Source organism: Amblyomma maculatum, chromosome 10, assembly GCF_055883805.1.
Source record: "Amblyomma maculatum isolate TAMU_Amacu chromosome 10, ASM5588380v1, whole genome shotgun sequence".
NCBI lineage: Eukaryota > Metazoa > Arthropoda > Arachnida > Ixodida > Ixodidae > Amblyomma > Amblyomma maculatum.
The window spans coordinates 106,495,007-106,520,012 of NC_139353.1; the positions used below are offsets into that span (position 1 = coordinate 106,495,007).

General features: G+C 45.7%; 1 protein-coding gene and 1 pseudogene across 3 annotated transcripts in view; both read right to left on the bottom strand.

Moving 5' to 3' along the window:
- Nucleotides 1-25,006, bottom strand: part of LOC146177198 (protein-cysteine N-palmitoyltransferase Rasp-like) — a 117,972-nt gene that overhangs the window by 60,101 nt on the left and 32,865 nt on the right. For all 3 annotated transcript variants that reach the window (XM_084583112.1, XM_084583110.1, XM_084583111.1), the window contains exons 4-5: nt 22,537-22,647; nt 1,463-1,657 (exon numbers count right to left, since the gene is read on the bottom strand). In XM_084583112.1, the coding sequence (XP_084439238.1) occupies nt 1,463-1,657; nt 22,537-22,647 (306 nt within the window). The remainder of the gene's footprint in view (nt 1-1,462; nt 1,658-22,536; nt 22,648-25,006) is intronic.
- On the bottom strand, nt 20,129-21,090 carry LOC146177199 (uncharacterized; annotated as a pseudogene).

Sequence of the window (25,006 nt, forward strand, 5' to 3'; positions counted from 1 at the left end):
TGAGCAAAAGGTGGATTGTGCTACGCCGCGGAAAGCATGCGCTCTCGTCACAATGTGTATAAGACGAAATCCTTTTAGCCTTATCGTTGTCGTCAGTGAAAGTGTCACGCTTTTGCGAGGGTTCTGTTTGGTCGAGACGAGATGACGTCATGGAGGTATCGACCAATCACAGAGCCCCACCACAGTATGCGTGAATGCGTGCCTTATATAGCCATATGCCCATCAATTATTAAGTACTAATTATTGACTAGTTAATTAATAATTACTAATTAGTGGTAGCGGCGCAATAAATCACAAATAATTTCATATTTACTGAATACTGATTACTAATCATTTACTAATTACTAAAGAGTGGGTTGCGTAGTGAGCTAATTATTTATTAATGCCTCGCACTACGGACTACAGTATGCCCGAATGCGTTCCTTGTAAGGCCATATGGCAATGAATGCTTAAATAATAATTAATGCTTATTATTTAAATGATTTCTTAGCATAAATACTAAGTAAGTGCTAATTCCTAATAATTATAATTATAACTAGGTCATAATCACGTAAATACTAATTTATGACATCAATCATTGTTTATTGACAGTTGCCCAATCATTTCTTAATAATTAATGCCACCTTATACTTCGATATGGCGAGCAAGAACCAATTAATGATTGTTCACTAACTAATTGTTAACTAATTACTGCTGAATAATGACATTACTAATTAGCGACAATTGGGTAAATAAAAATTTATTTTCATTATTGATAAATAATGCCGCCTTAAACGGCCAGATGGCTTTCAATAACCACTTAATAAATAATGACTAATTAATAAATGTCTGACTGAATAATCACTAAATAATGATTTGATAATTAGTACTTACTAATCAGTGACAGTTGCATAATTATCTAATAAATACTAATTATGCCTCGCAAGGGGTAAAATCACGTAGCAGAATGCAGCACTCAAGCTTTCGTCTTTCATCAGTTTAGTCGCCAAAATGTCCTCGAATTTTTTAAAGATGCCGATTTGGCCTAGCCGTGTGAGTGAAACATCAAGAGCTCTATTTTCGAGAAATATCGATCTGCCATACAACTGTAGAGATAATAAATTTCATCACATACATTTTGGCCTAGCAGCTGTTGGCTATCATTTCTTGAGACACTGCATCCCCAACCCTGTTCCCCATATGTTTCAAAAGAAATACTTTGCTTCATATGTCGAACATTTAAAGAGTTCCTCTTATAACTAGAACCTAAGTGGTACGAGGAAAATACAGTTAAAAATTGGAACTGGAAGAAACGTTTTAAACATCTGTTTAACCAGACTAAAACTATGGGCAAAATTGTCCATCAAACTGAAATCCTCAAAAGGCGAGGCAAAATGTTCGAACAAAATCCACACTCGAACTTTACCGCGTCTTAAATAACAGCATGGGAGCCACATGCATGATCATTTATCGAATAACTTACGTTAAGCAGGTCCAGCTGAAATAAATCGTAAAGTGACACCAGAATTAACGCCACTCCGTAGCAGAGTGCAGGAACCTTCATCCAGGCGAGTGCGAAGAACACGGCGTGCTGGGCGAGATAGCAGGCGGCGCTGAACCAGGTCAACTTTAGTGACACGAAGGCCACCGAGAAGGCGGCGTGGTAGTGGGGCAGCAGCTGAGTGCAACAGAAGTGATCGAATACAGAGTTAATAAATTTTATTTTGCGCGAAAGGAAATTTTAGAATTATTTGGATGAATAGCAACTTTTAAGCACCACGTGCTTCCCATTGGTGCCTTGTAACAAGCACTGGTTGACACTGACGTTTTTAATTAGAAAATTGTAAACATTTGCTGTTGTTGCAAACTAATTAAATGAAACAATTAAATAAAAATCAGAGTAAACACATAAGACCTACGAAAATAAACACATATGAGTCTTCACAAGAAGGATATCTCGAATTTAGTTTGCTAGCAATAAGCCAACTTCAAAATTCATCAGCCTGACATTTTTTATACTTAGTCCCAATGCTGTCCAAAAAATCTGCTATGGGCGTCTTGGTACAGGACTGAAGGTAGTATATACTGGAGCAAAGATGTCAACGTTCTAGGAGTTGCAAATAATTATATATAACGTTCACCACACGAATGTTTTCTCTATTTTGTCCGAAAGTTTAGACTAGGAAATAATCCGCATGACTGGCTTAGTACGGGAAAACAAATTCCATGTATTGGAGCATAGAATTTTACAGGTATATGGCGTTTACCGCCGAATTTAGAGCTCCAAGACTAAAGTCATCTAGCTGTTCATGTTGTCCTTCACGAATTTTGTATGTGCGCATGAAAACGTGCAAACGCTCTACAAGACCATGCTCCTTACAGGTGAATTCAAACGGCGGACCGTGGATACTTTCAGCTCGCAAATATGGCGTCATGTGATGTTCCAATTGAGCTCCGTGATTTACCTCCTGGCCGTGCTTGAAAGAAAAAATGTCCAGAAGTAATTACCCGCTACCACATATAGATTGCCGTAAAGGTGCAGATTTCGCATAGTAGTAATAAGTGATACACACACGCACGTACGTTTACCATGCTGCTAGCCACCGCTGTTATGATATCACTAACATGACATCAGGTTCGCAAGTAAACCGGTCCGTGAAGTCGTATGAATACGTCCCTTAGGGACGCTGAGTGCAGCAAATATGTTGCTCCGTACCGCCATGATATTCTATTTTAGCGCTATTATATGGATGTCCCCCAAAAGGCAGCTAGACTGGCAAAGTGAGAAAAAAAAATCGCAGGCGCTCATTGAGATGCGCATGGCCCCAGCGCCTGAGCGCCCTGCTTGTACAGCATCATACGCGATTATGTTATCATCATCATCACAATCAGCCTGACTATACCCACTGCAGGGCGAAGGCCTCTCCCATATTCCTCCATTTATCCGGTCCTGTGCTGACTGCATCCCCTTGACCCCTGCGAACTTCATAGCCTCATCCGCCCACCTAACTTTCTGCCGGCCTCTGCTACGCTTTTCTTCCCTTGGAATCTAGTTTGTTACCCTAAGCGACCATCGGTTGTCCTTTCTTCGCACTACATCTCCTGCCCATGCACATTTCTTCTTGATTTCCACTAGAATTTCAGTAACTTGAGTTATTACTCTGACCCACTTTGCAAGCTTGCTATGTTCTAATGTTACCCCTACCATTTTTCGTTCCATAGCATTCTGCGTTGTCCTCAACTTAAGTAGAGCCCTTTTAGTTAGCCTCCACGTTTCTGCCCCATAGGTGACTACAGGTCAGATACAACTGCTGTATAATTTCCTCTTGAGCAAATACCGGTAAGCTGCTAGTCATATTCTGAGAGTGCTTGCCAAATGCGCTCCATCCCAATCTTTTTTTTCTTGCTATTTCCTTTTCATGGTCCGGATCTGCAGTTATTGCCTGTACTAAGTAGAAATATTCGCCTACTACTTTCAGTGCTCCGCTACCTGACGTAAACTGCGGTTCCTTTCCGAGGCTGCTGAACATTACCTTAGTCATCTGCTTATTGATTTTTAACTATTATGTTATCCCATGTAATTAAATGAGAGACGCAGCCTTATAATCGTGATGTGGACACTAATGAACCAGACATCTTTGAGGGTTTGTTAGAGGTGGGAAGGAGATCTGTATAAAGTTTATTCGCTGGGTTGAAACAGGTCCCCTGGAGTTCCACAGGATTTTGTGCCATGTAAGCCTCGTCTTTAATAGATGGTCCGGCTACAGTAATGATTCCACTCTGTTGTTATCTTTACGGACTGTGGTTCGATTACACGCTTCTCCATTGATTACTATTTCTTTAGATTTTGCCTCTCTTTTCTCAAAGTCGGGAGCACATCGGCCTAAAAGACCATACTACGTGAAGGTCCTCTTGTCAAAGATATAAACGCCAGCTTCAATCGAGCTGTTCGAGCTGTCTTCGTTTCCTAGGAGGAACGTGTCTGACCTGATGGCTAAGGTACCGGCGTTCTATTGCCAACTTGTCCTTCCACCTCAAAAGAGCATCTGGAGATAATACAGTCACAAGGAGAGTCCATTTCATGTAGTCCGGTAGTGTCACATATCTTGCCAATCAAGCAGAGACCGGCTGTGGCACCTACCATCTACCATCTTCCAGAGGCACTGTCATAATCATTTGAGGCTGTGATGCTTCAAACGGTCTGCTAGCCAGCGACAGACAATTTTTTCTACATGGCGTTCTAACGTTCACGCGTTAAAAATTGAGCTTGCATGTCACTAGCACGAAATTTGAAACATGAGGTCTGTGTGTCAACCAAGATTTTCAGCGCTGGTCTGAAGGGATAGGCTGATTGAACATCAACTTAAACATGGTGACATAATTATCCTTTGTGGCGCACACGTTGCATGTCTGAGTAGAATGTATTTAGGTTCCTTTCTTTACTTGAAATTATGTGCAGTTAAGGAGCAATTTAAGAAGGCAAATCACAAGCACGAGATTCAACAGAATCGATTTTGTTAGAGAAGGTGACTTTCTAGTTACTTGCTTTTGCATACTGGAAATTGCAGAGCAGAATACAGCACCGACGATACCAAAAGAATGCCGACACAAGCGCTGAATAAAAACAGTATTTTACTGTCTTGAACCAGGTTATTTTGCCGCTAGTTCCAAAACAACAAAACATCTACGTAGGCGAAACGTGGAGGTGAATGAACACAAGTTTGAAAGAACGGAAAAGAAATTTAAGGAACCCAAATTCAGGGTCACTTTCCTTATATTTTAGCCTCTGCGAGGGCTGCATCTCTGACCTTGAAAAATATACAGCTATCCTTCGCAAGTGTCGGGAAACTACCATAAGGGTGATAGTACAGGCTTTGGGGATCTCGAAATTCGCGGAGAAATGTGACAGCAAGCCTCCACACGCCTTAGCGAAGGATAAGTGTCATTTCTGTAGACCAATGATTATATGATAGTCTGAAGGAACGGGAGAATATGGCGATAATTCTGCATGGATGCGTGATGTAATAGAGTAATTCATCGTTTCGGTAGGTTTGGGCCTATCGCCTATTTATCTGATTCAGGATAATAAAAGAGAGATGTTGGTGAACACTTGTGCTTGCACTTTTTTCGTTTCTTCCGCGCTAATACTGCACTGCAATCTTCAGTAATCGACTTGCAATAAGAAATATTGGATATAGTTTTCTTGAATCATTTTAATTTCAAATTACGGGACAGGTTGTAAAGTGTCCTTTCGTTTGTAGTATTTGTAGTATTGCTAACTCTTTAGATCCCGTTGCAGCCGCTTCACATTCCCTTGTAGATACTTCTTAAACCAAAGTCTCAACTGGTGAAGGCTTTGTTTAATGGGCAGATGTTTTACGGATGTAGTTTGCCTTACGAGAAGTAGATTATTTGTTGATCATATCTGTGAAATTATTTTTTCGATTCTGCATAACACACCTGCGCAGTCGCCGAAAAAACAGTTGCAGAAATATTAAATATGTACGTTACGTGAAAAAACAGTTGCAGAAATATTTAAATATGTACGTTACGTGGGTGCTATGCGGTATCAAGTTACATAAAACAGCTCACTGAGCCGAAATTAAGCAACCGCCCTGTGTTATGATATCAAGATTAGGCCGTGAGCGGATACCAGTAGTGAAACCAGTCAACATTTGCTGTTTTCCTGGTGCAGTATTAACACTGAAAAAAGAAAACTGAGAACAGAGAAGAATGAAGCCGGTCAGGGCGGCACGCGAATGGAGATGAACGACATGTTTTCAAATGAAATAGGCTATCGTGAAAGCCTCAGGCGATAGAGCTAGAAAGTAATTTTAGCGCATTTAGTTGTACATACATACGTACAATGAAGGTTTTCTGAGCAGTACTTTTTTGTGATTCACCAATCAACGGGATAATGGGGGGAGGAGGGAGGGCAACCGCAACCACGAATATCCTAAAACGGATTTGAAGGCGTAAGACATCATTTCAAATGTGGAACGTTTTAAGAGCCGAGAACCCTACGGCGATAGGCCTTAGACCCACATAAACGCGTCTAGCCAAACGTATAAGGATGTAATTTCATACGAGGCTGCCGTTTAATCCTGCCATTCCTAATTAGGCGAAGCGAAAGTGTCGTATGGCTTAGTTTTGCTTTGGTTATGATTAGATACGGGCAGACATGTTTTTGCATCGATTAAACTGCACCGACTAAGGAGCCCAAGGCGCCATCAACTACAAGAGGTAACGCATGATGCTGTATGCTCCATCTAAGGTCGAGATGAAAGGACTAGTGGTGGCACACCATGGATGGTAACATGGTTAAACTATATACCCATACTGTTGACTTCTGGCCTGTTGAAGTTCGAGCGGTCCGCCATGTTGACTTCAGCTGATATATGGCATAGTGAAGCTTTCGCTTCAAAATCTGCAGTGAAGGTGGCCGATTGAAGACGGTCAGCCCGACCTAGCATTTGTGTGTATGAATTCAAGTGTCCTGTACAGATAAAATCGTATCACGACGAAGAATATTTTATTGGCAGCCTCTGCAAGCCGCATGTGATGTGGTCTTGTGACATTGCACAATCCGGTTACCAAACTATACGCGGCCTCCTCACCTGCCGATTACCACCTTCGAAGATACCCGTGGCAGGTGTTGCCCATTGCTTTTTTGCTCAACATGTATAAGTAGATAATGCCGTCGCCGGTATTTATGAAGAACTGGGCTTCAGACGCCGTCGCATTAAACCGATCCCGCAGAGAACATGAAAGGATCAGCGCATCCAACCAGCCTACGTCTCGATGACGGTATCAAATGTCAAACGGGAGCAAATGAGGCAACGTGCATGTATTTCAATAGAATCAAAAGGTGCCGTTGACGACTTGAATAATTACCTGAACTCGCACTTTCATCTGATGGCTCTTCACCACTACCAGTTGTGATGAAGTAGTGGCATAGGCAGATTGGAAACGAGGGTGTTGCATCGGCTCTATGAAGTTCGCAGTGGGGATAGTTAAAACCCCGAAAGAACAAGTTAAGAGGTAACGAGGAAAAAGACATTCACTTTGAAAAAGCAAGATGACAAATAGAGATAGTTTAATTAATCGCTTCTGAAGGATGCCATCATCCCCAAACAAATGAAGAATGCGAGGTAAAACAAGTCACTTCATCTAGCGCAGCCTTCCTGCCGGTACGATCGAAGCGCTCCGGTGCTGAGCAGAAAGAAGCAGGCGCCAATTACAATGTGCGCCACGAAGAGGAAGAACCACTACACTGACCCATTGCAGCTGACGCGGGTTAAAAGAGAGTGCTCACCAGCGTCTTTAATCAGTGGAGTCAGCACTGTCAGCATTACTCCGTGGTTAAGGACGTTTTGTAGGGCCAGTATGGTTTTGCTGCAGAATAGATATTAAGCTTTAAGCGACGAAGAAGACATGTGTAGAAGAAACGAACCATAAGTTTGTAGATATCAATACTGACTGTGTGGTAGAAGTAGGAGGTGGGATAGGTGGATAAGATAGCGGTAATCCAAGTAAACGAGCGACCCGATTAACAAATGTCAAAGCATGAACACTTACAAGCCAGCAGTAAGGGTACAACTGGCAAAGATATCAGTGCTACTCAATTAGAAGAAATTGTCCGATATAAAGAAACAAAACATTCACAGAATTCAGCATGCTGTAGAGACAGGGAACAGCCTGAAAACCATCAGGAGGAAACAACGCGTAGGTACAAATCATATGTATGTCACAAAGTAGCAATGTTATTACCAATATGGATATCATATTCAGAGTAGCTTTAGAGTTCTATGCTAATGTTTACAGTAGCCAAAGTAACCAGGACGATTATGAGAATAACAGTAGCGCAGAGCAATCGAATATTCCGCTGATACCGAGGAACGAAGAAGAAACATTCGAAACAATGAAAAAGGCCGGATCAGCTAAGAAGGATGAGGTAATTGCGAATTTGTTCAAAGGCAGTAGAGGGATTATGCAGAAATTATGAAATCGCAGAAGGACGCTAATATTTCCTTATCTATGGATAAACAAGGACGCTAACAAAAAAGATTCCATTAAATTGAAGACAACGGAAAGAGCTGTGAAACGGAAACATAGGTGCAAGGTAAATAGAGAGGAAGTATGCAGAGTGTGAGTGAACACAGCTATGCTATTCACATTGTCTTCAAAATGAAGAAGAAATGGACATGAGCAGGACCTTTGTGGTGAGACGAATAAAACTGATCGTTGCGAAGGGTAAGAAATTTGATCCGAATGGCAGGTAAGCGTAGTACACAGGGCGGTAGAAAACTAGGTAGGTGGATGAGATTAGGAAGTTTCAGGGAATTATGACCACATGCATTATATGTGTAGTTCCACTCGAAAGAAGCTATGAGAATGTGCCTGCGCGACGTAGGAGCAGGTCGTTTAGCTTGGTATCCAAAGAATATGGACGGTTAGATTCCCATTACACGGGAGTAACCAATAGCCCTAGTTGTTTCTGTAGTAATATTGTCATCATCATCATTAGCTGAATTGTACTCGCATCAGGGCGAATGTCTCTCGTTTATTACTTCAACTAATCAGGTTATGTGCCAGCTGCACCCACTTCACACTGCGGATTTCTTAACCTCACCCGCCCAACTAATCTTCTGACACCCTCTAGTGCGCTTTCTTCATTGGAATCCAATTTATTACCCTTCATGACCACTCACCTGTGCTGTTATGAGTTCATACAACACACCGAGCATTTACTGCCCGGCCTTGAGGCTAAAGGGGGACGATAGTATCTTACGTTGATATTGCCAACTTTGACGGCAAATATTCTGGATAATGGGCCTACGTAAAAGACGTAGTAAGCATGAGATGAACCATTGTTAGCGCTAGTTCTTTCTTCTTGGAAGTTTCACAACTAAGCGAAAACCATTCAACAGGTATCTGCGCCGAGATTGGAAGAGCAAGAGGTTCACCTGCCTCAAGTGTCCATTGTATAACTTGATCATCCAAGGTTGCGAAGCTAGAACAGCAGTGTACTTAACGCGCAGACCGCACCACCATCAGACCTACAGATTTCAATTTACGGAACCATCTGAATCATTTTTGTTGATTTCTTTGCAGTTCACGTGGCACTCTGCTCCGTAGCCGCAACAATTATGCTTCCTGCGGGCAACGTGGTAATTCGTCCTGACGCGTCTCTCATAGCCGAGTCGCCTTGGGACCTTAACCCCCATAAACCACACCAATTATTTTTTTTAGCTTTATAACCACGCCCAGGATGCCCGGTATGGAAATGTGAAAGCATTAAAGCTGACATTTCCCACTTGTTGTGGATCTGCACAGCGTTTAGAGAGAGAAAATTAGGCAGCTGACGTTAGCGGGTCTGTCAGCGTGAAATCCTGCTGTATATATTGCCCGTGTGCAGGGATACATCAACGCTTACGCATAGGCTTGACAAAATCAACAAATCTATTCCCATTAATTTATTATTTCTTCATCCTCCCTTGCATACTCCTCTAAGATCCTAGGGCAATAAATATCGCTAAAAAAATTCATTTCGAAGGGGATTCTTTATAACGGCCTGCTATGGTGGATTCATGGTTTTCGTACTCGACAAGTGATGCCAAAGTCGCAGCTTTTGCTATAGCTAAGGCGGCCACATTAAAAAGCAGTCAGTTGCAGAAACCCCTTTTGCTGTGATATTACAGAGCAGGTTAAGGCACCTCAGTAATCTGAGACAAGCGGAGGTAATGTATCCTACAGTTTACAAATGCGAACACCTGCATAACTGCCTACCTTTGCACTAGAGCAAAGAACACAATTGCTCGTCTTGACAAGCGAAGAGGAAATTTACACTCTGACCAGATACGAAATAAAGTAACACCAACGCAGAGAGCTATAGGAAAGCCTTCACCTAAATTGAGAACTGGCCTAACGTGTGAAGTGCTGTGCAGACCATTATGACAGCAGGAGAAAGCGTGAGTCAGACTGCAAACAACGTAATCATATCTTGTTTGAACCGAAGGAGAAGGAACGGATCAGGGCAGGCATTTAAATTTTTGGAGAGAGGCTATAGCGCTTAATATAAACGTAGGGAATTACACAAGACGCTAAGCAGCGGATGGTTGCAGTGGGTGGGCCGCTGTGAGCGAAGCAGTTCAGGCTTGATTGTAAGTAGTCGTAGAGACTGCCTATCTTTCTTTTCCTACCACGTGATAAAGGGAAAGCAACTAAGAAGTAAACAGGCGTCGAATAAGGAAGAAGACACCGCGAGCCCCGATTATCTGTTGATGTAGTGACTGTTAGCACTCGGCTTGTTTTCTCATTGGAGAGCGAAACTGTACTTGATAACGAAAGCTGCAAAAGACGAGGAAGCGGTGAAGTCTGATATTGGACTGAGCGTGCGTGTTGAGCATAGAAATTGATGCCTTATAATTGGGCTAATGTGCGTAATAGCTTACCGTCTCCATGTGTCAGCCAACACACAGACCAATGAACTCGCCGAACCAAAAGCACGGCCAACTAGCGCTTCTTCATTGAGAACGGAATGTGAATTAAAATCCATCCGTCCCGGAGGATTGAATATCTAGTGAGAAACGGTGCTCCTGGTCCACGCAGGTACTTTCCTGCGCCTTGGTTAAAGCGCGGAATTTCATCTATGCCGGGCGGTCTTTCATATAACGGGATAGCTTACGGTTGTATTCTTTGGGGTATATGTGGCACAATCTAGATGCACAAATAAAGTACTACTGACAAGTGACCAGAGAAGTGGATAGATTCTAAACAGGATCCGCACGAAGCTGGCAAACGAACCTATTAACTCTGTTGCGTCATGCCCTTAAGGGTTCAGCTTATGTGCCCTTCATTCTTTTTGTTTGGAGTTGAGATTTAAACACGTTGCTTTGGCTCACCATTTCTATTTGTTGTATGCGTTCGCAGCATAAAATGGTTCAGAGAATGATAGAGAGCTATTTCTGATTGGTTCCGGTATATACCGACTACAAGGTGATCAAACATTCAGACATTTTACGCGGAGTCGGGTCGATTCGTCTTGTTCGGCTGAAGACCGGCTATCGGGTTCATGTATACAGTAGGATGTCCAGCAAAACGACTGTCTAGACGGCATAGGCAGTCTGACGCCGAGGGGCAAGGTTTGCTCGACCTCACCTGATGTGCGAGGGAAATGTATAAGCTGTCACGTCGGGTCAGCGCCTCCTCTCTTGTCACAGCAACAGATGAAGGGACCGTAAGGTAAGGTCTGCGCATTCCTCTTTTGCATGCTCTACCACCTCCGCGCTGTTTGCTTGAACTACGCAATGCATAGCTGCGATCTCGTCGCGACAGAAACGATTCCATCTAAACCCGGATGGGTCGGGCTGCCTTAGCCCTAAAACCGGCTCCCCATGACTCAAGCCGCTCAGTTCAGTTCAGTCGTTCAGTCGTGTCCGACTCTTCGTGACCCTATGGACCATGTCACGCCACGCTTTCCGGTCTCTCACTATCTTCCTAACATCACATAACTTTATCTGCAATGCCTCGAGAATGCCATCTAACCATCGCGTTCACTGCCTACCCCTTCTCCGGCGATCCTCAACCTTTCCCAACATCAAATCTTTCTGCAGCGACTCCTCTCTTCTTATCAGATGACCAAAGTAGCTGAGCTTTCACTTTAGAATTTGACCCTCCAATGAGCAGTCAGGGTTTATGGTCGACAATATCGACTGATTTGATCTTCTGGTAGTCCAAGGAACTCTCAAGAGTCTCCGCCAACACCACAATTCAAATTCGTCAATTCTTCGGCGGTCAGCCTTTTTCACAGTCCAACTCTCGCATCCATATATCACAACTGGAAAGACCATAGCACGAGTTATACGGATCTTTGTTGGCAGACTAATGTCTCAGCTCTTTACTAGGCGGTCAAGGCTAACCATTTCTCTCTTTCCCAGAAGCAGGCGTCTCCTAATTTCATGGCTGCAGTCTCCTTCCGAGGTAATCTTGGAGCCCAAGAAGAGAAAATCTGTCACAGCATCAACTTCTTGTCCATTGATGCTCCAGGACTTGATAGGGCAAGACGCCATGATCTTTGTCTTTCTATTGTTCAGTTTAAGCCCACACTTCTCACTCTCTTTTTGTACGCGCATCACAAGTCTCTTGAGTTCCACTTCATTTTCTGCATTAAAATGGTATCTTCCGCATATCTAAGGTTGTTGACACGTTTTCCAGCAATCTTCGCTCCAGCTGAAGACTCGTCCAGACCGGCCTTCCTCACGATGCACTCTGCATATAGGTTAAATAGGCAGGGCGACAGTAGGCAGCCTTGCCTCACTCCTTTCAAGATCGCAAACCAATCAGTAAGACCATGCCCAGTTCTGACTGTGGCCTCTTGCCCTTCATACAGGTTCCTGGGGAGACAGATGAGGTGAATTGGAACTCTCATCTCTTGGAGAGCTTGCCACAATCTACTGTGATCTACGCAGTCAAACGCTTTCGCATAATCAATAAAGCAGATGTAGATGGGTTTCCGGAACTCTCTTGCTTTTTCCATGATCCAGCGAAGGTTGGCAATTTGGTCTCTAGTTCCTCTGCAATTGCGAAATCCAGCTTGCACGTCCGGAAGCTCCCGATCCACATACTGCTGCAGCCTACCTTGGAGGATTTTCAACCTCACCTTGCTAGCATTCGAATTAAGCGCGATCGTGCGGTAGTTGAAACAATCTTTGGCACTGCCTTTTTTTGGAATGGGGATGTAAACTGACCTCCTCCAATCCTGTGGCCACTGCAGGGTTGTCCAAATCTTCTGACATTATGTATGCAGAATGTTAACAGCGTCATGGTTGAGGTTTTGAAGCAACTTAGCTGGAATGCCATCAATTCCGCTAGCTTTGTTCTTAGGAAGGCTGGCTAAGGCCCATTCAACTTCACTCTTCATGAAGCCCGACTCGAGATCAGTAATCACAACTGTCTTATTTTGGGTGTGAACATTCGGGTCCTTCTTGTACAGTTCTTCTGTGTATTCCTGCCACCTCTTCTTTTTTTCTGAGGCTTCAGGGGGTCCTTGCCTCGTTTGTCCTTTATCACGCACAGCTTAGCACAGAAGCTCCCTTTGATATTTTTGATTGTCTTATACAAAGCTCTTCTGGTCCTTAATTGGCTGTTGTCCTCAACTGCTTGGCACTGTATGTTCAGGAAGGCATTCTTATCTCTCCTTGCTATTTTTTGAAAATCCGCATTGAGAACCTTGTACCTTTCTCTTTCCCCCATAACTTTTGCCATCCTCCTTTCCTCAGCTATTCGCAGAGCCTCTTCAGATAACCAGTTTGCTTTCTTGCATTTCTTTTGCTTTGGAACTACCTTAGTAGCAACTTCTTGTATTATATCACGAACATCGGTCCACATCTCTTCGGGCTCTCTGTCTTCAAGATCTAATTCTTGAAATCGATTCCTCACTTCCACAGCATATTCTAATGGAATTTGATCCAGATCATACCTGAAAGGCCTTCTAGTTTTCTGCGTTTTCCTCAATCGAAGCTTAATTTTGGCAACAAGAAGCTGATGATCGGTGCCACAATCGGCCCCAGGCCTTGTTTTTACTGTTTGTATAGCGCTTCTCCATCTCTGCCGGCAAAGAATATAATCGATCTGATTCCTGTACAGACCGTCCGGTGAAGTCCATGTATACAGGCGCCTCTTGTGCTGTTGAAAATGAGTATTCGCTATGGTCAGGTTGTTTTCTTGGCAAAACTCTACTAGCCTCTGCCCATCTTCATTTGGCTCGCCAAGACCGAACTTGCCTATAATTCCGGATATTTCTTCACTCCCGACCTTAGCATTCCAGTCTCCTATGAGAAAAACGACGTCTGATGATGGGGTGTGGTCTAAAAGGCATTGTAGGTCCGCATAAAATCTCTCAACTTCAGCTTCTTCAGCAGTAGTGGTCGGTGCATAGTCTTGGATAACTGTTATGTTGAAAGGGTGACCTTGGATCCGAAGTGAAATCATTCGGTCATTTTTGGGGTTGTACCCTAGCACTGCTTTGCCCATTCTTCTGTTTACTATGAGAGCGACCCCATTCCTTCTCTTGGATTCGTGCCAACAATAAAAGACATAATGGTCGCCGGAGTTAAATTCTCCCATTCCGGTCCACTTGCGCTTTCTGATACCCAGGATATCAATGTTCAATCTGTCCATTTCTCGCTTGACGACATCCAGTTTACCTTGCGTCATAGATCTTACATTCCATGTTGCTATTTGATATATCTCCTGGCAACATCGGACTTTCCGGTCGCTTCCCGATACATCCACAACTGAGCGTCCTTTTGGCTTTAGCTCAGCCGCTTCATTCGTCCTGGAGCTACTAGGAATCGCCCTTTGTTCATCCCCAGTAACATGTGGGACGCCTTCCAACCTGGGGGGCTCATCTTCCGGCGCCATATCTTTAATGGTATTGTGACTGGCCATAGGGTTTTCTTGGCAGGCAATACTGGAATGGGTTGTCATTACCTTCTCCAGTGAATCACATTTTGTCAGAACTCTCTGCTGTGACCTGTATATCTTGGGTGGCCCTACACAGCAGAGCTCACGACTTCATCGAGTTTCGCAAGCCCCTCCGCCACGACAAGGCAGTAATCCATGAAAGGGACTCAAGCCGCTAGCATCTGCCTAAGTTATACAAGGCTATAGCCAAGATGAGAATCGAGGAGGAAAAAGGACATAGATAAAACGCTAATCTGTGTCTCGCACGGAGTCCCGTACCTCCAACGCTCTATCTCGTTGCTATTTCAGGCAAACTAGCCAAAAAAGCTACCGCACGCAATATTGCTCAACATTGTTTAAAATTAATGATTAGAAGGAGTGATTCGTGTTTTTATATTTCCTGACCGCTTGCCCGTCAATGTGAAGGAACTACGCGGTGGAAGCGCGACTCACTATGGCAGCATTATTTGGAGTGCTGCGCAGTCAAACTTTGGGCTGCACGCTTTGCAAATGTCGCCTCAGAATTTTCACACACGACCTTAAAGAAATATTTGCAAGTATATTGTCGTCAATACGTCATCTGAAAGGGAGACCGTAGCGGCAGTTGCCACTGTGGCTCAACGGAAGCAAGCACGAGAAAATATATCAGCATGGCGGGTGATGGAGGCGTAAAAATAATTAAAAAAAAATCTTGATTTCCATTCCCCATTTTCTTTTACACTCTCCTGTTTTGCACTATGTGAGGCTATTCTGTTCCATAAAAGATGCTGCCGATGACTCGGAGCAATGTTTTTTCGTAGAGCAAAGGTCAGGATTCTGTAGGATTCTAAACTGTTATTCTATTGATATTTTATTTTGCCATGAATTGCTGCCCGAAGGGACAGATATGACGTTAATAGTGCATGTACCGAGGGTAAAAAAAGAACAGTGTTATTATGGCGTCTGACGTTGTGTGTCAGACGTGATAAGAAAGCTGATTTACCCCGTGGTGTGTGCTGTTCGCTTATCATTTGATGACGGTTCCCTGATACCTTCGAAGAACTGCGGCCATCAGAATGTACCAGAGCAATTCATTTTGAAAGGGCAGCGACTGTATATCCGTATTAGGTTTGAAGATGAAAAAGCGGTTTGCTCTCGGATCCAATATTTACGGTGGGAAGCAAGTGCTCGGAGCTTGGGCTTCTCTGGCAATGGTTCCTTTGTCCGTGTCATCCAGTTCGTTGACGTGGAGAAGAAAGATACATTGAGCGCGCCGCCAACATAGCCTGCCGCTGCAACGAGGTTGTAGAGTCGCGCCTGAATTTAGTTTCGTTCGTTGAAACCAGAGTTCAGAGCACCGGAATTGTTACGCACGAATACTTTATTTTTTTTATTTGTCTGGTGCGGGCTGTCTTGTGAGCTCGGAAAAGCTATACACGTTAAATTTTTTTCTAGCGCAAGCAGAAAAAATGGGTTTATATAGGTCCTCTCCAACTTTTCAGATACCATTCATCGTCTAATATGAATGTGTAGTAACTTAGGCGAATTAGGATATTTTCAAATTATTATTACCAAAAGAAAAACTCCTATGGTCCTCAAGACGGCTGGCTCCTGTACGGATTTGGTTTCCATCGCTTGCCTCCGGTAATATTTTTGTCAGCACTTGGCTCAACAACTGACTACTTAACTAGGGCACCCACTATATATTATAGGTATGCTACAGCAAAAGACAATCGTAAAAAACGCAGCCGAATAGCTAGAGCAAGCAGCGTCCAGTCATAGCATGCACTCACTTAGTCCTTTTTTCCGACCAATAGTTCATTTGGAGAAGATGCTGGAACCGGCGCACACTTTTGTTAGGGCATCGCTAAACTCTCCATCGACGTTGCACTGAATGTTTTTATGCCGAAGCAGAATAAGAATGAATGAAATGCGTTCTGTTCGAGCTACATGTTGATGCAAAATTAATCTATCGTATTGAATGATAATATGCCTTTTTGCTTTGGCATATATGCGGGGAACATATGTGTGCAAGCCAAAGCTCCTGCTTTGGAATCCTGCATCGAGTGAGTGCGCAAGAGCAACCGACAATTACTCCCATCAGATATTATAACTCTATATCAGAAAGCGTTTCGGTCTTCATATTTTATACGTAAGAGAATAAGGCTTTCACGCACTGAGTCAATATTATGGCAGGTTTAGCGCATTACTCGCAAACATCCAACCCAGGCATCATACTTTCTTCTTTCGGGAGATATAACATGTTTTATTTCCTTTTTTCATTTGGAAGTGATGTGTAAATAAATGACATATTTCAAGCACCTATCTCATCTCGTGATTTGTAAAACAAGGAAAACAGGTCTGCCACTAACAGCAACGGCGGCACCTTGGGACATATGAAGTAGTAAAAACGTTCATTTTCTTTTCCGGATTCGAATGACACCGCGAAGTTTGCTGCGAAAATATTTCATATGTGAGCTTGATCAGTTCGCGGAACACTACGCATCTCAAAAAAATAAAAGCTAAAGCCAGTGAAATGGCGTGTTTATGCGGAGGCGCCGATATTACCAAAACCAGTGGGCATGTGAAACCATAGCCAAATTTAGGCAAGATGAATATTTAAACCTAAAATATAGACAACAATTGGGGGAAAAAAGATGTTGGTAGTTTATTGATTGGTCCGCGTCATAATGTAACGCGGTACTTACCAGTCATTATTAAACAACTAGCCCGTCCATTCAGCCACACTCGCAGTTACTCTGGCACCTGGCGGAAGCCTTTAGAAATTATCCGCTCAATCCTCGAATAAAGGCGATGTATGTAACAGCTAAAAACCTTCAGCATTCCTCGCAACGCGTCTGATTGGGCTAAGGATGAGTAGGAAAGTTGGCCGCTCTTGCGAATATTCCCCTTGTGATGGCGCAACACAGACACACCTTTTCAGGCCGTCGTGGGACCGGTGCAGTAGTTCGGTGCCTCAAAGGGGCTCAAATATCTGGTGCAACAAAAGCTAGAGAGAGGTTGGGGAGCGTTTGTGTGACTGTAGTCAAGGCATGCGGTAGTGACTCGGCCATACTACTGCAATTGTTAAAGCCAGCCTCTGATTGATCTTCGGGTTGTTGACCACACAAGATAGAAAACGTAGCAAACGTAGCCGACTAGGTAGGAACTGCTAAATATGGTAGCTACTTTGGGATGGGAGGGTACACTCGATCTGCCACCCTTTGGTCTCGAGTCAGGCCGTGCGGGGACGTTCGTAAGGCTTAATTAAAGCGGGAGTTTGAGGGTCTTTCACACAATGCAGCAGCTTACCATAGCATGCTAGATGCTAGAAGCACACATAACTCAATTACTATTCTTAATATAACAAAATATCTTGAGCGGTCTAAAGTGAAATTAGCAAGAGAGCTTCTTGAGGCGTCATTTATCCATAGATGAGGAGCCGATAAGTGCGTATGCAAAATATCGCTGGTTCTGTTGAAAAATGAATCTTCATTTTTAAATGCACTGTAAGCTCCTTTTTATGCTTCCGGTATTGTTTTTCTATTTTTTTCTGCTTTATCTGTCTTTGGGTGGCCCCAGTTAATTTTGGTTCAGTGTGGATTATCTTTGCAGTCATGCAAATATAGCACTTTATAGAGCATGCGCGCATATTTTTCTCCAAGTTCGTACATTATCCCCTTCCAATTCCAGTTGTAAGCTAGCGCCCTGTGTGCCTCTTTTGTCCTCCTCTGTTCCGCACTAAGCCTCCGAGTAATTTTGAGAGAAGGCATAGGTCAGAGATTTATGGTCGGTGTACATAGTGCAGTGCTGTGCTTCGAGAATGTGGCGAAAGTGTTGAACTGCTCCGTATATCGCCAGAAGTTCTCTGTAGTAAGCTGGCGAACTCGAGGGGGCGGGAACCGTGGTTACGTTCTTGGGACTGGCCGCAGAAGGGGTCGTTTTCCGAGCTTGGAGTTTTTTCGAGAAGAACCCTAAGGGATACCAGTTGTTGTCTACGCGTTGCATAAGGGCGGCGCCCACGGTGAAGTTAGAGGCATTCGTGAAGAGCCCCAAGGGAGCGTATGGCAGAGGATGGGAGAGAAGTGTGGCGGTGCAGAGAGCAGCTTTGCATTCTTTGAAAAGTTGTGTAAAGCCGGTGTCCACGTGATGGTTTGGTTTCCTCACTGACCAGACAAGGTATCATGGAGGGGAGCCTGGCAGCCCTCTGCGTGTGGTAAGAACCACCTGTAAAAGCTCAGCATGACGAAGAAACGGCGATGGTCTTCAGCGGTGGAGGGTTGGTGGGAACTTTGCAGGTCCGAGATGCATTGAGGCAAAGGTCTAGTTCCCTCAGATGAAACTTCATGGCCAAGAAATTTGACGACTGAAGCGCTGAGCGTGCTTTTTGGAACGTTGACAAGTATACCGTGGTCATCGAGGCATTGAAAAAGCAGACGAAGGTGCGTGTTGTGTTCGTTGGCATTCCAGAAAAAGATCAATATGTCCTCAAGGTAGTTGAAGCAGAAGTCGAGGTCGCAGACGACTTCGTCGATGAAGCATTGCAAGGTTTGTCCAGCGTTACTCAGGCCAAAGCGCATGAGGGGAAACTCAAGCAAGCAGAAAGGGGTAATGATTGCAGTTTTCGGGACATCACCCGAGTTGACGGGTATCTGCGTGTATGCCTTCAGAAGTTTTGCACGGAGAAAACGTGGCAGTCATAAATGCGATGGGCGAAGTCCTCTATGTGGTGAACGGGGTATCTTTCTGGAATGGTGAGGGCGTCAAGGGTACGGTAGTCCCCACAGGACCGCCAGCCTTCGGTCTTCGGGACAAGGTGAAGTGGCGAGGCCCATGGACTGTCGGAGGTTTCGGGAAATTCCCTCGCGGAGCATGGCCTGCAACTCTGCATTGGCTATGTGCATGTGGTCTGAGGCAAGGTGATGGGTGCGGCAGAAAACCGGGGGGGGGGGGGGGGGGCTAAAGGAGGTCCGGATGTAGTGCACAGTGGTAGGCTGCACTTCACGTGGAAACCCGCTAGAGCACGCTAGACCGAGAAATTCACCAAGGATGGCATGGTACGGTGAATGATTTTCAACACCGAGTAAATTGACGCTAGGCTGGCGGGTAGCCGTTCGCTGTCGTTGCGAAGGAAGCCCCGTCGTCACGTCAATGGGACGATCGAGGTGGCAGTTTGGAAGGAGGTTGTAGTGTGCCAAAAATTCTTAACCGGTGATTGGCTCGATGACGTCAGTGATACAAAGATTACAATGAAGGCCATGGCGTAGGTTCTTAAACCGGACGTGCATGCGGAGCGAGCCGTAAGTCTTGATTGTGGACCGGTTTGCCGCGTTCAGCTCGAACGACGTAGGAGGACGGGTACCTTGAAGGTAGGCTCGTGGGTAGCAGCAGATGTCGGAACCACTGACGACAATGAAGGAACCGCTGCTTTGTAATTTGCTCGCTGACGAAGATGCGACAGCCTCAAGGTTGGCAGCTCGCAGCCGCGTCTGCGATCTGCCCCTATGTCCAGCGGAGCAGGGTGGTCGACATTGTCTTGCTCTGTCCCCGAAGCGTCGATGGTAGTAGAGTAAATAAAAAGACTAGCGCAAATAACACAGACACAGACATAGAAATGTCTTTGTCTTGTCTGTGTTATTTTTGCTAGTCTTTTTATTTCTGATGAAACACCAACTAGCCCAGCTTACTGCTTTGACTGCTTTGATGTTAGTAGCATCGGTTTTCCTCACCAGGCGGCTGCGACGGTGTGGTGTTACGGTCAAGACTTTGACAGTGACGCGTCGGAAAGTGTTGATCCAGGCGGCGTTGATGAGAGTTAAGCTGTATACTGATATCGTCGACACGGCGCGCTAAACTCTGTGGTGTTTAGTGGTGCGGCGACAGCCTGGACGGCGGGAGGCAGATGCGGCAAAGAGGCCTTGATGAAGCGATCAGCGATTCCGGCAAGTTGGTCGAGAGGCAGCGTAAGCTGAGCCTGCATAATTGTCTGGGCGTGCCGTTAAAGTCGTTGAAGCCAAACTGCTGGCAGTAAGGAATCCTGGACTTCCAAGTTTACCGCGAGAGCAGGCATATGGCGAAGGAGCTGCGAAGTCTGGCACTCGTTAAGTTCTGCGGACTTTAGTTGTCGCACCTTCTGATCTTCGGAGAGGGACAGGCGGCGGGTGAGTTCAGTCTTGAGGTGTTCGTAAAGGCTGGCTCTTGATGGGTTCACAAGAATATCGTGAACCTAGTTGGAGTAGCGGGCATCGAGGTGGGAGACGACATAATCGTACCTAGTCCGGTCTTGTGTCATGTGTGCAAGGGAGAATTGGGCCTCGACTTTTGCGAACCACACCTCGGGCGAGTAGGGCCAAAACGGCTGAAACTTGACAGCGACACGGCATACGTCATGTCGGGAAGCGTGCCGGAGGCCGTCTGCAGGGGTTCTGACGTCCTCGGCGTCCTCGGCAGGATGCTGCTGCACGGAAGCGTCGAGTTGGCCGTGTCGTTCGGGAAGCTGTTGCTCTTGCTCGTCCATGGCGATGCGTGTTGTTCGTTGTCCGGCTCACCAGATGTGGGATGTCGTTTGTGCCGAACAACCATTCCCAACATAAAAACGTGACGACTATTTTATTCGATTAATAGTGTTAGCGGACGAGCGTACTAACGCCACACTCGTCTCCGAAGCGGGATGAAAAAGCCGTGCTGTCCAACTGGGCAGACTGTTTTTGTAGCCGCCGTCGGTGACTCAAGGCTCGAGTGACGCTGCGGGGGCACTGTGTTTTATCGATAAGGCAGTCCAGCGTGTGGCCGTGTTACGCTGGGACGGATGATAACAAATCGGAGGCTGCGCGCACATATGCGCAATGTATGTCGCTACCACCTCTTACCTGAACCGCATATACCAACCGGCCTCCCTCGTTTTGATATTACGCTGTTGTGCCGCCTCTGACGGAGAGTGGCATTTACATACGCATATTCCCATCTCCTCTATATGGCAGACTCTGAAACGCGTGATCAGTGCGGGCGTGATGAAACGACTGGGCACATCACTTGCGACTGGCCTCGCTTTTAGGTAGAGTGCACCTTCCTGGCTGCTATATTCCTCCGCCTGAACTCTTGCCATCTCAATAAAGGAAATGTCCTAGAGACTTGGACAAAGGCGTCATCAGAAATAATAGCGGCGAAGGCGCTCCTTGAGTTATTAAGACTAGGGGCTGCGCTCTAGACAATAAACTTGTCATAATAGTCTATGGTCACGTGAAAAATTCATTTCGTTGCCGCTTTTTGTTGCCCTTCTTCACCTTTGTTCCCCTCCCAAATGTAGGATAGGCTACTGGGCAATAAATACTTGACTGTTATGTCTTTCCGTTCTTCTGTTTCTTTGCTTCTCTCTTACCGCGAAGCAACTTTAATAAAGCGAAAGTGTTAGTGGCTCCAACGGAAACAACTAGTCTGTACTCGTAGGCGTTAGCATCAGCGTCGCTGTCTGTTTGAAGCTTTTCTTGAAAATTAAATATTTACACCTGACAGGAAAGCGAGGGCGTTATTACTACTACAATAGAAAAAAATATACCGGCGACATCTGCAAATACCGTAAGACCCCCTAAAGCCTCGAGAAATCAAAAGCATGCCTTTAACAGATGGAAGTAGGCAGATGATGGCAAAGCAATGACTGGTCGACGTGACGTGCGCTGTACAGCACAAGATAATACGGAGGAATTGAATGCATTGCCCAGTCGATTACTTCCGGTCATATGGGAGGACGAGGTGAAATGCCTGGAGCCCTGCAGTCTTCGTTTGGAGGTTCGCAAACTCGAAACATGACGAGGAATAAGCAGTATTTGGCAGGTATTATGGCTGATCAAAGATTAGTCGGACATTTCCTAAAAAATTGCGACAGTACCAATACATTTATTCCGAAATGAACATTATTGTTACAATGACTAACGCTCTTACATTTATGCGACATGGGTATTATTGATCGTTTTTGAATTATTCTGCTTTCGTGAATTGCTGACAGCAACAAGCAATGCTAGAGTCGGTTCCTAAGATCATTGCTGACACGTGGCTACAAAATGAAGCAATAGGTAATTACTAACGAATTATCGTCCGAAAACTTAGAGCACTCACTGAGGGCACAGCATGGGCGACAGCTCTGCCTACGACGGAGTGCAGCACCAGCCAGGGCCAGGTCGTTACTATGAAGTGCCGTGCGTTTCTCCACTCTCTGTCGGAAAGGTCCTGCATGTAGGCAGCACGTGTGCAGTAGTCTGTTATTGCTTTTAATTGTTAATATGCGAAACCACTTCATGTGAATTCTTTGTTCCGACATTGGAAAGGGCCTCCCAATCTGTCATGAACCTTCCCGGGTTGCACAGCACCTAGCTAGGAAGTCTAGGAGTAATACTGATAGCCACACGGAGTTCGTATCTAGGCACGTAATCAAAAATTGCTATTTTCAGAACAGCCTTCTTGGAACTTTTACGTTCATTAAATTGTAGGAAAAGAAAAAGACCCTCATCGATAGCTTGAAATTTTTGTGTGTTTGGCAGTACTTAGTAGCACCGACCGAGACAGTAAGAGTAGTGAAGGAAAGTACGGGGTATGGAGCACGAATTTCTTTTTTTTTGCCAGTAAAGAGCTTTCTTTGTGCTCTGCTCTAATTTTCTAGAGCTGTAAGTTGTTAACCTATCGTGCTGCTAATCTAACAATCATATGAGATAATTTGAATTCGATCAGAATTGTCGCCTCATGAAAAATGCGTCGAAGTAGACAATAAAAATATATCATAGCGCCCGCCGACGCTGTAAAGCGGAGACACTGAGATCAGCGCTACCAGCCCGTGTTAGACGAAACTAAATATGTATAGCGCATGCTCGGAGCGCAAGCACGGCACGAGCTGTTCAGAATGAGAAGCCTGCCACGCTGGTAACCTTGCTCTGATGCTCCGCTGCGACCCTGCAAATTCGTAACAGTGGTGAGTCCGGCATAAGAAATGACCGACCCCAGCATCCTGCCGCCATCAGGAGACCTTCCGCCTGACGCTACTTTGCGCCTACGGGACGTCGCAGCTCTCCAGCTCCGCCTACCAACATTCTGACCCAAGTGTCTGCAGATCTGGTTCGCCCAAGTGGAAGCCATCTTTCATCTGCACCACATCACCTCGGAGGCATCCCGGTTTCGTTATTTACTTTCCGACATGCCTCCTGAAGTGGCTCAAGAAGCGGCGGACATTATCGCTGGACCCTTGGGCGATGCCCCATAACAGCGACTTGAGCAGGGCCTTCTGGACCGCAACACGGCGTCCGAGAGTGCGCGCCTACAGCGGCTGCTCACATACGAGGAGATTGGAGACCGCCGCCCCTCCAAGCTACTCACTAGCATGCGGCAGCTCTTTGGCGAAAGCAACGCCGACTCGAATGGCGCACTCTTGAGGCAACTCTTCCTTCAACGCTTGCCGCAGTCCACCCGCCTCGCCCAGCTCGCTGATCGAGTCCACGACGCGACTTCTCCTTCCGTCGCTGCCCTCTCTTCTCCACCGGAGGCCTCCGTCATTTCACGGTTAGAGACCCGGATCGATCAGCTGGCCGCTTCTATCCCTTCGGACGTTCTCTCATGCCCAACACGGTTTCTCCTCAAAACCTTGCCGCCGTTCGTCTTCGCCGAGCGGTCCGCACTCGTCCAGTCCTCGCAGTCCGCGTCTCTGCTGGTATCACCGAACTTTCCAGCACCGCGCCCGCCAGTGCACTCCACCATGCAACTGGTCGAGAAACGCGGATCGAGATCACTGGCAGCGGCGTGTGACCTTGCTCTTCACCCTGGCCGCTTTTTCGTCATCATGGACCGCATTTCTGGCCTTCGCGTCCTCGTCGACACTGGTGCCGAAGTCAGCGTACTGCCGTCCTTCAAGGCCGACTGTGCTTCCACATGGACCTATTCTACATGCGGCCAACTCAACCTCCATCGCAACGTATGGTCTCGTGATACCCCACTCTGGACATTGGCCCGCGGCGCACATTTCGATGGGTCTTCATCGTCGCTGATGTACATCACCCCATCCTTGGATCCGAATTCCTGACGCATTTTGATCTGGACATCAGCATGCGTCGCCACCGTCTCATCAACAGCAAGACGCGCCTTTTCATCAATGGCGTTATATCGGCTGACGCTTCCACTGGCATTCGAACTCTGATTCCGTCATGCCCGTACGCCCAAGTCCTCGCAGACTTTCGAGAGGTCATGACGCCTTGTAATCTCCATCAGCCACCCAAGCACGGTATAACCCACCACATTGTCACGCGTGGTCCACCTGTCGCAACTCGTCCGCGCCGCCTCTTCGGTGCGCGTCTGGCTATTTCAAAACGGGAATTTGACCGCATGCTCCAGCTTGGTATTATTCGCCCTTCATCCAGCGCTTGGGTCTCACCACTCCATGTGGTGCCGAAGTAAGAACCGGGTGACTGGCGTCCGTGCGGCGACTACCAGGCTCTCAATGCCCACACGGTCCACGACAGATATCCCCTTCCACACATCCAAGACTTCACTCTACATCTGAAAAGCTGCAAAATCTTTAGTAAAATGAACCTTGTCAAGGCGTACC